General features: G+C 35.1%; 1 protein-coding gene across 5 annotated transcripts in view; it reads left to right on the top strand.

Moving 5' to 3' along the window:
- Nucleotides 1–12,789, top strand: part of CenG1A (Centaurin-gamma-1A) — a 115,586-nt gene extending 102,797 nt beyond the window's left edge. For 3 of the 5 annotated variants that reach the window (XM_067764045.1, XM_067764044.1, XM_067764046.1), the window contains 7 exons: nucleotides 5,901–6,042; nucleotides 7,023–7,157; nucleotides 7,247–8,812; nucleotides 8,873–8,990; nucleotides 9,056–9,274; nucleotides 9,692–9,836; nucleotides 9,895–12,789. In XM_067764045.1, coding sequence (XP_067620146.1) covers nucleotides 5,901–6,042; nucleotides 7,023–7,157; nucleotides 7,247–8,812; nucleotides 8,873–8,990; nucleotides 9,056–9,274; nucleotides 9,692–9,836; nucleotides 9,895–10,323 — 2,754 coding nt within the window. In that variant the 3' untranslated portion in view covers nucleotides 10,324–12,789. Of the gene's footprint in view, nucleotides 1–2,189; nucleotides 2,316–5,626; nucleotides 5,753–5,900; nucleotides 6,043–7,022; nucleotides 7,158–7,246; nucleotides 8,813–8,872; nucleotides 8,991–9,055; nucleotides 9,275–9,691; nucleotides 9,837–9,894 lie in introns of those variants that run through there. The other 2 variants (XM_067764048.1, XM_067764047.1) reach the window with 2 other exon arrangements.
- The last annotated feature ends 4,353 nt before the right edge of the window (nucleotides 12,790–17,142 follow it).

Raw genomic sequence — 17,142 nt, 5'->3', positions numbered from 1 at the left:
CTAATGAAATACAAAACTTAGGTGTGTAATTTACTACTGGCACTACGAAATCACCCACCTATGTATGTAAGTTGATGACTTTACTAACCAAGTTCAGACAGATCAAAAGAATTTATTTTCAAAATGGGCTAATTTATTTTAATGAGAAACGAAGATCCACCTTAAAGTTACTTTTATGTTTGACAAAAAAAATGTATGTCATTTTAGCTTGTGACGTTCGGGACAAGTTGGACGCACATAATGTGGGAAAAAATTTCAACTAACCCCTTCGCTTTCAATATTTATTTAATATATTCCATAATCTCGAAAACTTGAATAAACAGGATTTCTAGAAGATTAGTGTATCTGTTTCACATTTTTAATGCATTTAAAGCCAATTATTTAATCCCAGCATTTTATCCGTGCTGTCTTTTTTGACAGATTGACCCATATACTATTATCTATACGTTTCATGTATCTGAGCTTCATTTAATTTATGTTGAAATTCAAAGTGTGTTCCATGAATTCTACTAATAGGAAAAAAACAAAAACCTTCAGTCTCAATAATACGTCCAAATAGTCGGTTAATTCTGTGGTTCTCTCTTAAAAGTCAAAACCTCATAAAGCTACGAGTGTAAGCACCTGAGTGATCCAGTCAATCTTAGCAAGTATAAAAAAGGTAAAGTGCAATAAACAGAGCAGCAAATACACTTTTCCAATTACTTGAACGTAGTGACAAGCGCGTGTATGATGTACAGGCACACATAACATTTATACCCACCACCGTCTACTCAAACCACCCACTGCAGATCCTTGTACCTTCCGCTGACAAGACTTGTGTCGAGCAAACTTCCGCTATGGCGATATAACTGTTAAGACAATAGCAAAAAACTAAAATAATAAAGTAACAATTCTTCATGCCAGCATTTTTTGCATAAATTTAAGCGACTGCCTAGCTACGTGTACTAAGCTAAGTGTACTGCTACAACAACAACAACTGCCTAAGCACATACCCAGTCTGCATTTTACAGTATAGGTACATCAATAAAGAACTTTTTTAATTAAAAGGTAAAAAGAGGAGCGAATCTTCATTGCATTGCATCAATGACCTAAACACCCTTCGAAGCCACTCGCTTGCACTTACAGCCTAGCTGGGATTCTCAATACAAGCAGTTATTCTCACAAATATTCAGTGGAAGATGAAAGCTAACTGACATGCTGAAATAGAGATCTTACGTTGCGATGTGTATATTGAAATATTGGTACTCTTAAACATATACGACAAACACAAAACTCAGTAAAAATGCATCCATGGTTAGAAGTTCTAATTCAGCACTCGACTATCGGTTGATGAGGGCTTTCTGAAAGAGAGATATTAAAATTTGTTTCATAAAAAAACACTGGACTGCTTCCGAATTACAATTCTCATAACCAAAGAATTCAATGTCCAAAAATTTAGTTACATCAGGCATTAAAAAGTTGCTAATTCAACACATAACATACCAAAAACACAAAACAGCAATGAATAAACTTCAAAATGCTGACTGGGTCATATTAACATTCACGCAAGGATATGTAGTCATCAGTCATTTGCTATGTCGCCAGCGCGTCGCTCGAGGACATCATTACCATTCACGGAGGCCCATAACCGGCACTACGACCATCACCACCACCAATGCCGCAAGCGCTGACAACATCCAGTATATGAATGTGTACTCAAGAATATGTGAGTGTACCACATCAACAACATATCCTTCCCCCACCCCACTCTTCTAGCTAGGTTATCATTCAATTTTCCTTGCCGCCGTCGCCAACATAACCATTCATATTTGTATACGTCGCCATCGTTGTAGACTGCCGTTTTGGCATATACAAAAAATTTCAGCACCCACTCCCATCCTCGATTTGCGCTTCACATCAATATTCGTTACTTTGCTGTGCCAGCAACTTTTTCTATTTTATTTGCTTATAAATGCACACAATAACAATAAAAACAACTGGAAAATAAAATCACAAACAGAAGCTTTTTCTGACATGTATGTATGGATTGGTTTATCGTGCGCTTCAAATATGAATCCTGTGGAAAATATTGTTGCCGGCTGAATGCCTGCCTACCTTCCTGGTTCGTTGGCTGGCTGGTTGGCGAGTTAGTGTTGTTTTAGCTGGCGAGGAAGACGGTACCAAAAGCGTTTTAAAAGTTTGAACTTGTAATATATAAATTTTGTGAGTAATATTATTCAATGCTGGAACCATACTTTAAGGCGCCAAACGTAAGAAGTCTGTATATGTAAAAAGTTGCGGTTTTGTGAACTTTTCAGTAGGAAATTTCAAAAAAGGTAAGCTATATTTGAATTTCAACAAAAATTAATCAAATTTAGGAAAGTTCAGGCTCTCATTCTAATTGTAGCTTTTCATATCAACCTGCATATTGTCTTCATACTTACATACACACTTACTTATATGTATGAATAAGTAAATTCATTACTGTGCGCTCAGAGAGCGCAGTTATACTAAAAACTCTCCGAAAAAGACACCCACATAGCCTTCCCTCAAAACACCGTACCTATACAGGTTGCTGGCTAAATTTGCCACTTTCTCACACACCTTTTAAGGCAACTTGCATTCTGTAGCTGATAATATTTTATAATCCTGCGCAGTACTGTGCATCAACATCCACCCCAACTCTGCTGTATATATAATTTCAGCTTCAATAACAACAACATCTTTGTACACACAATTACAATAGCACCAACAAATTCAGCAACAGACAGACACTCTGTATGTGTTGAATGCAACAAAGCAAGAACAAGAGGCAGTTATTTGCTACTTCAACGCTTCGCATGCACCAGACGTGGCATATAGTCATACAAAAGCAAATACAAATGATACTTGAATATGCATACATACGTACACGCGTACGTATGTATGTAATAATATCTACATGTCTTGCCTCTGAGGGCTTTGTTACATACATATGTAGATGCTGCTTCGGTTCACGTTTATATATTTTCATGTAAGCATAATAATTTGTATGGCGTGTACTTCAAGTAGATTTGAAAAAGGTTCATTATCCTACGCCTCAATTTGGTAGTTCTAGCACGAAGCTCTCAATTTATCTAAAAATAAAATTTAAAAGGTGAATTTATTATTTTCTTATTAAATATTTAAAAAGTGAAGAGGGAAGTACCCCTAAAACTAAGCTACTTTTCTTAGGTCTCCACTTCATTTAAAATGCATATAAAACGCGCCAATTGACTTACATACGTATGTGTGCGAATAGTGGAACCCTTACAAATACATATGTACATACATACATAAATTTGTATATTTAATCCTTTACAAATTTTCCAGCAAACTCTACTGTCCAACGGTGATTGAGTAAATGCTCTCCTTTTTAACATTCATATCGCACTTCACCATTTACATATTTTTAGCCCTTTTCGCCCACTTTTCGAAGGCTTTTGTTTATTCAAGCACTACAATTCACTATGGGTCAGAAAACTCACTCTGCTGAACAAAAAGTCAATTCTTGAATGATTTATTTTAAATTTAGCTGACCTCGAATATGACATCCAAATTTCGAATAAAAAAGCGGCACAAAGATTTCCATATGGACTAGGAAAATAAATAAATAATAATTTCAATATTTTAGCTAGATTTGTGTTCTGTTTTGGACTGTGGGCTTTACTAGACAGTCGCACGCCGCATCGTATGAGTAACACACTGACATACATCTAAAGAAAGATTACAACCTGTCTATTGTTGATTTAATTTAAGTTTAATACATTGGCCGCGGCCGCCGTGGTGTGGCGGTAGCGTGCTTCGTCTACCACAACGAAGATCGCAGTGAAAACTCATCAGCCTTGCAGATGCCGTTCGGAGTCGGCATAAAACATGTAGGTCCCTTCCAGCCAATTTGTAGGAAAAATTAAAAAGGAGGGCGACGCAAATTGGAAGAGAAGCTCGGCCTAAAATCTCTTCGGAGGTTATCGCGCCTTACATTTATTTATTGTATTTTTTTAATACATTGAAAACTGTCCGTACTTATTTTTATATACATATCGTTATCACAAAGTCCCTAACCAACAAATTTGAAAATTTACAGGAGCAGCAAGAAACATTTTATTCTCACATTCTTAGGTTGTTCACATATCCGACATATTTTGCTTTATTTCGAAAAGTAAAATTTTTTTGTGGTGCGCTCATAATTTAGGCCGAAATGTCTTAAAAATATGCCTCAGAAATGATGAGCTCCAAATCAAAACGCAATAATTACAATCGAACAGCTTCAAGAAAATGTAAGGTCTCAGTACAAATCCAAATATTTAATCGAAACCTTAAGTAAGACCAATTTTACCTAGTTATAATTTTTATGAGCGGTCTGGAAGATATTTAGACTGGTTAATTACCTAAACATCTGCCAGAGTGAGTGTCGTATTCATGTAAAATTTAAAGATTTTAGTAGTTTCCATGGTTTCCAATATAAAATTTGATTAAAGCGTACCACATACTGCGAATAGGTGACCTTGTGAATTGTCTAATTATAAATTAGGGTATGGTTATATCAAAATCCGGAAAAAATTGTATGTGCACTTATTGCGTTGATATGGAACGTCTTAAGTATGATCATGTAGGATTCTTTTATGATATTATATATGATATTTTATGATATTAGATACAACCGAAAATTATGAAAATTGTTAAACCAGACAGCTTCGGAAAAGAAATTCAAAAATTTTCTTTTCAGACCTTTATTTTGAAATAAAAACTCAGCAATAGTGTATCCTATTTATGAAGAAAGCTTACTGCTTTCTTAAGGTCTCCTCCCAAATTTCATTTTTTCACACAGTTTCGCAAATGCCAGTCTCAAAATATGTCAGAGTCTTTTCAGTCTCCGATAAGTGTAGAAAATGATATGTTTATGAAGCCAATAGATGATATATATGACTCTTTTTCATACTCAAAAGGTATATGAAGTTAGGCTCATATCGGACGACTATCGAAAGAAAGGGAAATATGTTCATTTCGGACTCCTATAGGCGCTCATAACGAGTACAAACGCTCCGATTTAGGTGTATTTTGGTGGGAAACAATTCAAATTGTGCATGTGGTCCAACTTTTAATTTTTTCTGTATGAAAAGTCAAACGTCAAATAAAACGACAGGGGACAGTGTAGGTTCAAATATGAGATTTAATAAATCTTCACAGTTAATGTTCTAAAAGGAGATATAGTGTATATCACGTGATGTTGTATGTTTTCATCATTACTGGCTTAAGTATGTTATACAATTCGTTTCAACGCTTTCTTTTGACCATGGAATCAAGTCGCCTGTGCCATAGTGCAACTGTCGCCGTTAGGACTATTTATGTGCTACTTGTATGGTAATATACAAACCCATTTATAAATATCTCCATTTGTTTTTGTATACTAAATAAATGTATGTGCTATATAAGTGTACATTTATACATATAAACGATTTGTTTTGTTTTAGAGCTGAATTGTACCTTAGCAACTTAACCTTTCCTTAAGTCACAGCAATGTCAAGGGCTTGGATATGCAAGAGTTTGTTTTATGTGGCTTAGCAATTTTTTGTTTTAATTGTAATGCACAATTTGTTTTTCTCTTTTGTTTGAAAACTTTGTTTTATTTGTTCCGTCTTATGTTTTAGTGCTGAAGTCATTCAGCTTTTGTTTATACTCGTACATATTAGCTCTTATACAAATTACGCCGATATTCTTATTGCATATTCCTAATTGCGACGCATTTAGTCTGGTAAAAATTAAGTTTATTGCATTATCTGTATATTTTTTGGCCTTTTTTTTTATTATTGAATGCAAAATTTTATTTAAGATTTTATTCTTATTTACAATACTCTACACAAAGCAAAATTTTCAAAATTCAACCCTCTCTTTTGTTACAGTTTGCCGCTTGGGTTGATGCTGTGATTTTCGTTTTTAGTCTTGAGAACGAGAGTAGTTTCAATACAATTTACAACTACTACAACAAAATGGCGCATTTTCGTAATGGTCAAGATTTACCAATGATTTTAGTTGGCACACAAGGTAAGTGTTTTGATACTTCAAACGCGAGCATATTTGACTCATTAATATTTCTTTGTATTTAAGAATAGCTTATATTCTCAGTTTTTTATACAAGGGGTATTGCCGATTGTAAGGGGTGGGTTCAATTTATAAGTTAACTCGTTGCACATTGTCTGCGATTTTCCTCCATGTAGAAGGGAAGAAGACGTAAAAAACATTCCTGGGATAGAAGTCTTGTATCGAGCACTGGGTTGCTTCGCCTTTATTTGACTATAAGTCATTGCACACGTTAGAGAACGGCATCTCATGTAATCCCTCAAGATAATTATTCAATTGACATGATCATTCCACATGGCTGATGCAAAAGCATTTTTGACAACAACAACAACAGCAGACTACCGGTGTCGCTTTGTGGAACGTTTTATCGTTTTATATGACTACGGCTACCACTTTAGCATCTTTTGTGGATTACTTACTTACTTACTTAATTGGCGCTTAACCGTCTAAAAGGTTATGGCCGTCCAACAAGGCGCGCCAGTCGCTCCTTCGCTCCTTTGTGGACTACCCTCCCGGAAATCAATCTGTCCTTCTTTATCCTGCATTGTAAACTACCATGTCGTTGTTTACTCTTCTGTTAGACGATTCGACTTCTATAGACTGGTATAAACAAAGAGTTTAGGTTTGTAAACAGTTACTTGTCACATCAAAAATTCCATGGATCATACAAAGTTTCTATTATGAAAAAATCTACTAGCGAGATCTGTGAAAAAATATTCGTTTTTGAATCATTCAATACATCAACTAAAATTGGCGTAAAAAGGCTTTGGCCAGGAGCTTTGATCATATCTTGACAGCATTATATTTTGGTTAGATAACTGCCACCATTCCATTAGTAAATTTCTTATAGAAGATGGGTTTAAGGGCAATTCATCTGATGTCTTTAACACCACTTTAACTTCAATTCATATTCAAAGGCGCTTAATAACCTTATTTTCTTTTAGATGCCATAAGTGAACGAAACCCACGTTTGATCGACGATTCGCGAGCGAGAAAACTGGCGAATGATCTAAGACGCTGTTCATATTATGAAACTTGTGCGACGTATGGTCTCAATGTAGAGCGAGTCTTTCAGGATGGTAAGTTCTTTGAATATCGGATAGTTCTCATATTAATCCATATCTTACATTTTCTTATTAACTTGAAAAATTACCTCTCGCCCCCATAGCTTGTCAAAAAATTCTCCAGCAGCGTATTCCCTTGCCTCCCGCCGTCAACTCCCGACCCACAACGCCACAAGGCACACGACTGGGCATTGCTTCCTTTCATCATAACTCAAACAATCATGGTGGCGCTAATGCTAATGGTTTCTCTGCATCGACATCATCAGTTCAGGGTGCCGTTTCCACAAGCAGTCTGACGTTGCCGCACCGCCATCACGCTCTATCCACATCATCACATCACATTCCAATGCGAATGAGTGCCGATTTTGTACATAGCGAACAACAACAACATAGTTTACCGCCAAATCAGAAAGCGTGGCAGCAGCAACAACAACACCAAAAGGAGCAGCAACAACGTGATCGCGAGCTTAGTATACTCGCAAATGAAAATAATAATATAACCAAATTTACACCGACACATCACCAGCATCAACAGCAACAAATTCAGCAACAACAGCAGCATCCACATCACCAATCAAATCAGCAAAACGCTGAAAGTTTACCACCATTGAGTTTGGTGCCTTTGCGCGAGAATAAGGATAATAGTAGTAGTGGTATTGGCGGTGGTGGCGGTAGCAGCGGCGGTGGTAAGGATCTACCGACACCCACATCCACGCCCACAACAAGTCGTAAGAGTCGACGGCGTTCAAATCTATTCATACCCTCCTCCTCGAAGAAGGGCGAGAAAGATTTAAAAAATGGCGAATTGGGTAGCGGACGTTCCATACCAATAAAACAGGGTTACCTCTATAAACGTTCCAGCAAATCGTTGAATAAAGAATGGAAAAAGAAGTATGTGACGCTATGCGATGACGGTCGGCTAACTTATCATCCATCCTTGCATGATTATATGGATGATGTACATGGTAAAGAAATACCATTACAATATGTAACTGTTAAAGTGCCAGGCCAGAAGCCACGCGGTTCTAAGTCAATAATTACGAATAGTGCGCTCACCACATCAATGCATATGAATGGTCGCAGTCATGGACAAAATGGACTGAGCGAAGGTATTGGCTGTTTATCAATTGTAAAGGATAGCAAAGAGAAAAAATTGACCGAAAAGGTGCTACTTACTGCATTCGATACTCTGCGCGAACCGGTCAAGTCAAATTCTTCACAACAGACCAGTGGCGATGAGGGCATAGCAATGTCCAATTCCAATTCGCAGACATTTATTGCTGGCAGTGATAGTCAACAACAGTTGCAGCAACAACAACGTGAATTACTTGCCGTCAATGCGGCTACCAAATTAGAATCTCAGACACCAAATGTTAAGAAACGTCATCGGCGCATGAAGAGTAGCAGCGTCAAATCGAATGAAGTAGATGATTCAGACATTTATGAGTTCTTTGTTGTATCACTGGACTCTAAACAGTGGCACTTTGAAGCTGCAACCTCCGAGGATCGTGATGAATGGGTAGCCGCTATAGAGCAGGAGATTTTCAAGAGTTTGCAAGGTATTGAAAGTGCGAAAACCAAACCTGCTACCACAAGTGAGCTGGCCTCAATGGTGACGATACGAACACGTGTGCCAGGCAATGGCTACTGTGTTGACTGTGATGCGCCGAGTAAATATGAGCACAATTTTTGAATATTTGTTATTTATTATTACAATTTTATAATTGCAGATCCTGAATGGGCTAGTTTGAATCTGGGTGTGCTCATGTGCATCGAATGTTCCGGCATTCATCGTAATTTGGGTTCACATATTTCCAAAGTGCGTTCATTGGGCTTGGACGATTGGCCGTAAGTATAAGCTGAATCGAGTGTATTTGAGTACTCTTTTCAATTTTGTATTTTCAAATTTATAGAGCCGGCCATCTCAGGGTTATGCTTGCCATCGGCAATAGTCTCGCCAACTCTGTGTGGGAGGCGAATTCCCGTCAACGTAACAAACCAAAGCCAAATTCAGCGCGCGAAGAGAAGGAAGCATGGATACGCAGCAAATATGAGGCTAAAGAATTTTTAGCTCTATGTAATGCGAACACGAGCACAACGCCGGGACAGCAATTAATTGAGGCAGTTATTAGGTAAGGTTTGAGGAACTAATAAAATGCTCATCACTTTACTCGCCCTTCTCTTATTCAACACATTTCGTTTGTTTTCATGGGACTTAGAAACGTTTTCGTTGGGAGGAACGATTTGATATTGGAAAGCATTTTCTTAACCTATTCCTAAACATGGCATCACATGATGTGAGGTCACTATCTAATTCCAGTATACTAAATCACCCACGTTCACACATTTTTAATAATCATATGATATTTCTCCCACACTTTGGCATTCGTTCTCTTATACGATGTGACATTGTCTCATATGACGTATGTGATATCAAACGAAAGCGTTTTATTTTTAATAGGATAACATAACTCGAAATCGATCATTTGACCAGTGTTAGCTATTTTTTTTTATAAAATAATTCATTGTTTTTTTTTTTTCAAACTCAGGTCGGACATCAAATCTATTATCCTAATACTCGCCACCTCCAGCAAAGAAGTTACCAATGCCAATGTGAGTCCACGTGACGTGCGAACGCCATTACTGTTGGCTTGTGCTATAGGAAATTTAGCCATTGCTCAGCTCCTCATATGGGTAAGTTAACTTAATGCTTTCATAGATTATCCTCTTACAACTTATATTTCCGATACAGAATGGTGCCAATATCAAACACACTGATCACGAGGGACGCACTTGCTTGGCATATGCGCGCGCAGCACAATCACTAGCCACCGCTAAGTCGTTAAAAGCAGCAGCTGCGAATGTAGCCAATGGTGGTTGCAATACAAATACCAATTCAAGTACAGCAAGCAATACGAGCTCCTGCTCATCGACGGCATCCACCACAGCGACAACAACAACAACCAGCAATGGTGTGGCTAGTGGTTCTGTGTCGGCAGCAGCCACAAATGGTGGCATACCAACACCACAATATAGCGTTGAAGAGACGACAGCATTGGTAGAGCTGCTAACGAGTTTGGGTTGCCCAGAATCGGCACCATTAACGGCGAGTGGAACGCTGCCACGACGGCGTGATACACTCGGCACACCCTACGAGAAAACAGTAACGGGTGTCATATAAATGTACTTTTTGGGCTTATAGAAGAGGAAAAGAAGTACTTTTGCTGAATGTCAAGTTGATAATCGTAGTTAAATGCTGTGCAACAGTTAATTTGTAAAATAATTAAAAGGGAGAATATGCAAGTTTAGTCAAGTAGTAATAATTATGGGCAGCATCTACGCATGCGTAAAGTAGAAAGCGCTTAATTTTGAAAAAAAAATTATATATAAACACAACTTACATATTTACAGAAAAAATGTTAATAAATGGCAGTTGGAAAATACGTAATTTTAAGTACACAATTTTTAATTAGCAGCCAAATTAATTTTAATTTAAAGTTTTAATAAAGTATTTTTTATTAAAACCAAAAATGTAACAAAACAAACCTTGTAGGCGCATGGATTGAAAATATAAAAAAAACTACATATTTCTTATTGCCAAGCTTTTGAGGTCAGCAAGCTTTCAGTTAAGAAATCAAAACTAAATAACTCATTTATAGATAAAATAATAAATATATTAAGAGAAGATACGCTGTTTATATTATATTTAATATTATTGTTTTTAAAATGCAAGTGTGTATGTGTGTAGTATATAATATCTGTATGTGCTATGCTTAGAGAACTGTTTTAGTTTCTATGACCTGTCAAACGTAAACTCATGCATACATAGATACATATAATATTTAAATAACTTAAAAAGTAATCATACAAATTATGATTACATACATATTGTTAAGTGATCCTAGCAAGAGAGAAAGTAGGCCGCTAAGCTGTTTCTTAATTAATTTTTTTTTTTTGTTTTTTTTTTTTAATTTGAAGATTTTAGTACTTGGCTAATGATATGTATGTATATATTTTAAGTAAAAGAAGAAGTGGTTAAACACTTCTATTTTATATTATTTCATTTTTTTCCTGTTTTCTTAAAAAAAAAAATAACCTTATTATACGACGACTGCTGAGTGGAATATCATCCTATCTCGGCCGCCGTTTCGAAAATATCCTGTCTTAGAAAACGTTTGAATAACGCCTCATTTCAGAATGTGTTTCAAAAACGCCTTATCTTAGCTTAAATTCAACATATTTTTACATTGTCTGTGGTGTTTATGAAAAATTATGTGATAGGGCGTTTTTGAAAAAAAAAAGTTTCAGATAGGGCGCATTCGAACAGGCAGCTGAGATGGTTCCCCCATAAATTCAGAAAACAAAAATTCGGAAACACATTTTTTCAGAAAACATTAGTCAGAACCCCTTTTTCAGAAAGCCAAAATTCAGAAGTCAAAATTCAGAAACAAAAATTCAGAAATCAATATTCAGAAGTCAAAATTCAGAAAGTAATCAGACAGCAAAAAAACATTAAATTTTGCGCAAAATTTAATGTTTTTTTGCTGTCTGATTACTTTCTGAATTGTGACTTATGAAATTTTAATTCTGAATTTTTTTCAGCCTGGAACACAGCAACGTCGAAACAAGGCGTTATATACAATCGAATTATGGAATATGGAATACCACCAAATTGTGTGATGTCCGTACAAATAATTCTATCGAAAGGTGGCACAACGTCATTTGAAGTGCGTTTGGTACACACCCTAACAAAGTTTATTTCATAAATAAAATAAAAAACGAACAGGCAATAACAGAGACAAAACTGCAGCAATTTTCAGCTAGAGCGAGCCATATCGGAAACACCAGATAAAATATAAAACCTTAATATTTTTAATATTGTAAATTCATTTGAAAACGATAAACGCGAAAAGATTGATTTAATTACATGCTAGATTGTACTACTTTTTCTTTATACATAATTCATTCCAAATAAATGAACCTTTCTGAATTTTGAGAAAAATTTAATGTTTTTTCTGTTGTCTGATTACTCTCTGAATTTTGACTTCTGAATTTCGCCTTCTGAAATTTGACTTCTGAATTTTCACTTCTGAAATTTTACTTCTGAGTTCTGACCTCTGAATTTTGTTTTTCTGAAAAAATGTGTTTCTGAATTTTTGTTTTCTGAATTTATGGAGGGCACCAGCTGAGATAGGGCTATATTCCATTTAACTAGTAATAGAGCAGTAACCCTAAAATTTTACCTTCGGCCAAAGCCAGCCAAAAATCAATTGGGCTATTCACGCTAGCTTGATTCCAAAGTCAACTGGTTAAAAATGTCGTCTCTCCAATTAAAATTTAGAACCAGCCTGCGCACCTCAATATTTATGGTCGGTAGTTTTTCTTTTCTTGGTCAAATTTTATTTATATATAAATAAATAGAAGTAGGAATAAAATATGGCCAAAATGACCAAACACCAAAGTTCGATTGTTTTCTACTTATTTATCCATAAAACTAAAAAAATTGATTGCATTGACAAATGGTCGATAGTATTTATAAATTTAATTTATTTGTTTAACTTCAAATTATTTTGGGTCATAACCATTCGCTTCGCGCTGAAGAAGGTTGAAAAAAACTATACTACTCTAACTAAGAACAGTTATATAATACATGTCATATATACATGGTATATGTTATGTACATATGTACATACATTTTTTTCTGAGTTTTAAATGACAAATTTTTTCAGTAAAAATTTATTGCCATTTTAGTAAGCATCATTAAATAAAAATAACTTTAAACAATACTTCAAAATTAATGCAGCTCTTCCCTATTTTTGTTGTTTGTTTGGAAGTAGTAAATTCAAATAAAAAAATATATATTTTTCAGATAGTCCCTGCATTGTGGATAAGACAAGTGTGATATCTTAGGCATGATTTTTAAAGATACTATGGTGGTCTCATTCTCTCTATCTCGATCGCTGAAGATAGCCCACCATATCCACCACCATAGTACAGGTCTACAAGTAGGATATGTAGCAGCACGCACATGCACAGCCACGCTCACCTGATAAAATGCTTGTTCTTGTTCGTTTTTTTTTTTGTGGATGCTATTTGGCACTGTTGTACTTCTTAGGTCCAAGAGAAGTGTAGTAGCTGCTAACGAAAAATGCATAAAATTTTTTTATTGTCATTACAAAGAAATATCCTTATTTACTTTCAAACGAGCACTTAATTACATCTCTCTAAAATCCATATATTTCGGACAATTTTAATTAACAAATTGTAATACTTTATTACCAGGGCGATTGCTAAAACACGACCAAAACCGTCGGGGGGTATTAAGTAACGCACCACATTTCCACATTTTTGGACGGGTTATTGCAGTCGACCTCGGTTTTAAACTGTTTTTCGCGGAGAACTTTTGAATGGGTAGAAAAACTTAGCACCCGTGTTTGTATTCTTAATACTGGAATAACTACGCGTCCTCAGATACCCTAATTCAAGACTTTTGTATAATTTTCTGTAGGACCCATATATGTGCACTACATTTTCATACTAAATTCGTTCAAAAAAATTTACCATCACAGCAACCCATATCTGATATTCCGCTCCTTTTTTTGTTTCCCTGCGTCGATTTCCACGACAGCAACACCGGTAATTTTGACACTTCGTTTCAAACGCATGTTCCACTGAGTTCCACAACAGTTTGACACTGACCGAAGTGTCAAACGGCAGTGTGTTAGAATGAGAAAGGAATTGTTTCCTTCTCATACATATCATACTTGTAAACCTGTACTATGTCCACCACATTGAACATGCTGTCAAACCGTTAAGTAGAAGCCATCTTGAACATGCTGCCAAACAGTTGACGGATAAAACATCACACTTGTTTTGTACGCACTAAGTCCCTGTTAAGAAAAAAACGCTTTATTAGCCTTTGCTACTTTGTTTTATAATATTGTTTTTTTTTTTTTAAGTTTCGATTCCCTTAAAACTCCTAAGGCATTTACTAATCCCACTACAGCTTAACATTTTAAAATTAGCTAAGTTATGATTCTCGTTTAATTTTGTTATCGGTTTGTTAAAAGTATTTTGTAACATTTGATTTTGTTTTATCTGTATACTATTTGCACTACTTGATTTTTAATTATGTATGTATATTGTCAAATGATTTGTTAAATACTTTAATTAAGCATTGATTTGTCCAAAACTACGCTTCATGTTTTTAAAAACAAACGTTTATGTTTAAAATTAATTTTTTTTGTTTTCAAGATATATGTACAACTTTATGTCTAATTAGTTGATTTTATCTAAAAAAATTGAAACATATTTTAAAAATATAATTTAAAACGCAAATATTTCTTTGTTTTATTTCATTAACATTGAAGGATTTTTTTAAGGACGTAGATAGTGAATCCTAGCGATATCATTTTTTATTGGACTTTTAACCACTGGTGCTAACTTCCATGGGCGCCTAATTCATGAGAAAAATGGACCGCTCAATTTGCCTTAAACACGATGCCAGCTGCGAGCTGAATCAAATTGTCTCTATGTTCAATTTTGTTACTTCATATTTTTTATGGGCGCCTAGTACTTAACGCTGGTACAATATGGCTTTACCAGTGCTACTAGCTACCTACTATTTTTATGGGTGACTAGTAATTCAACAGAAAACGGCAGTCAATAGGGCTTTAGCAATGCTTCCAACAACTTATGCTATTTTCTGGGCGCCTAGTACTTAATCGACTGCTTTCATATAATATGGTCCAGCATTGCCTCCAATTGCTTGCTGCTTTTATGGGCGCCTAGGCCATGGGCAATGGACGGCGCCTTGTATCATATAAGACAGATATCATCGATTATAACGCAAGTCCACAGAAAAATCGCCTCTTTGTACAAGAAGACATTTTTTGAGCAAAACAAAGTTATAAAATCGAGCAAATGACAGATTTTTAAATCGAAAAATTTTAATTAAAGGGATGCTTTGCGCATTGGACATTTGAAAATATATCTCAAATTGAAAGTTTACCATGGTAATCAATCACAATTCAATAAAAAGTAACAGGAAAATTATAAATAAAAAATAAAAATAGAATGGGTAAGCAAATAGATACATTTATGGTAAGAACAGTGGGTACAGTTTACTAAATTCATATTTATGTAAAAATACATATATATATACGAATTTGATTGGCGAAGCAATTTTTTAAGGATTGAGCTCTCATACATTACATACTAAGAATATTAAGAAATTGGCAAAAGTTTTGCAATTATTATTTTTTCTAGCCTTTGCATATAACGTATTTCTTAAGTAATAATATCTAGTTATTTTATTCTAAGTATATAAATGTACTTAAGCAACAAACTATTTATTTATTTATTGTATTACATATAACAAAATATTTAACTGAAATAAAATTTAGCAATGAAATAGGTACACTCGCTAAATTTATGTATTTAAAAAACCAAATAAATAAATATAAAATCTTGAACAAAAAGAAGTTTTATTCGACATTATTTTGTTAAAAGGAAAATAAATACAAACCTCCCAAGCATAGTTCTCTTGTAAATCAAAAACGCCTTGACATCTTATATATCGACCCAATCACTTTAAAAAACATTACATTACACATTACTGTCGATTTGCCTGAATTACTCCACACAGAACACGTTTCCAACTGTATTTGAAAAATGGAAAATATATATTTGAAAAATTGGCTAATAATATATTTCACTAATGTTTTTGATTCCAAATGCCCCTTTCTCAAAGCCAAATTATTCCACACAGAACAGAAACGTCATCCATCCATCATCAATCATATCATCCCGTGGCGGCTAAATTTCTTCCATTCGCGTTTTTGGAATTGATAAATCTACCAGGCTCGCAGAACCATAAAAGCAGACAATTTTCACTAATACGTGTGGGTGTGGGTGTGTGTGTAAAATTTGTTGCTTCCTCTAACTCAAAACGGCCATTGCATACTTTTAGGCCCATGTTATATGTTACAAGTGCAAATGACCAATAGACCCCAATTTTTTCCTTGAAGGGTTAATTATGGAACTTTATATTTAATTTTGGATTAATCTACAAGTAGGTACCTACATATTGCCAAAACGAAACATTTTTCATTTGGTTTGGTTCAACAGATATACACAAATATACAGTAGTCATCCGAGTCATTTGCACTTGGAACATATAACATGAGCCTAAAAGTATGCAATGGCCGTTTTGAGTTAGAGGAAGCAACAAATTTTACACACATTCCCACACCCACACGTATTAGTGAAAATTGTCTGCTTTTATAGTTCTGCGAGCCTGGTAGATTTATCAATTCCAAAAACGCGAACGAAAGAAATTTAGCCGCCACGGGATGATATGATTGATGATGGATGGATGGATGACGTTTCTGTTCTGTGTGGAATAATTTGGCTTTGAGAAAGGGGCATTTGGAATCAAAAACATTAGTAAAATATATTTCTCAAATTAATTCGCCAATTTTTCAAATACAGTTGGAAAATGTGTAGAAGGGCGTTGAAAGGCCGTTTCTGACCATTAAAGAATTGTTTAAATTTTACTGCGAATTAATCTACAAGTATATAATGCAACAAAAAAAGCTTAAAAAATCTTTCTTGGTTCAAGTGATATGGGGCAATTTAGCCGCTGGGTCATTTGTGTACCGATAAATTCCCATTTTTGCCTTGAAGGGTTAATGTTCAACTTTATTTCAAATTATGGATTAATCTAAAAGTAGGTACCTATATACTGCAAAAACAAAACCTTCGCTATTCCACTTGATCTTAGAGATATACACAAACTGGCAGCAGTTATCCATAAACTGATTAACCCACGTAGCAACAGAATACTGGCAACTTTAGAGACTTAAGGCGTTTTCACCAACTTCGATAACTTCATTTGACAGATATATTTCGATGATCTGTTAAGCAGAGTGTGAGGTAGTGTTTTCTTCAATCAAATATTTTCAATCTTCAGTAAATTCAGAGTTCATGATCTCGGTAC

Source organism: Eurosta solidaginis, chromosome 2 (genome assembly GCF_040869045.1).
Source record: "Eurosta solidaginis isolate ZX-2024a chromosome 2, ASM4086904v1, whole genome shotgun sequence".
NCBI classification, from domain to species: domain Eukaryota; kingdom Metazoa; phylum Arthropoda; class Insecta; order Diptera; family Tephritidae; genus Eurosta; species Eurosta solidaginis.
Note: the sequence above shows the minus strand (reverse complement) of the source record. Positions and strands in the feature narration are given on the sequence as shown.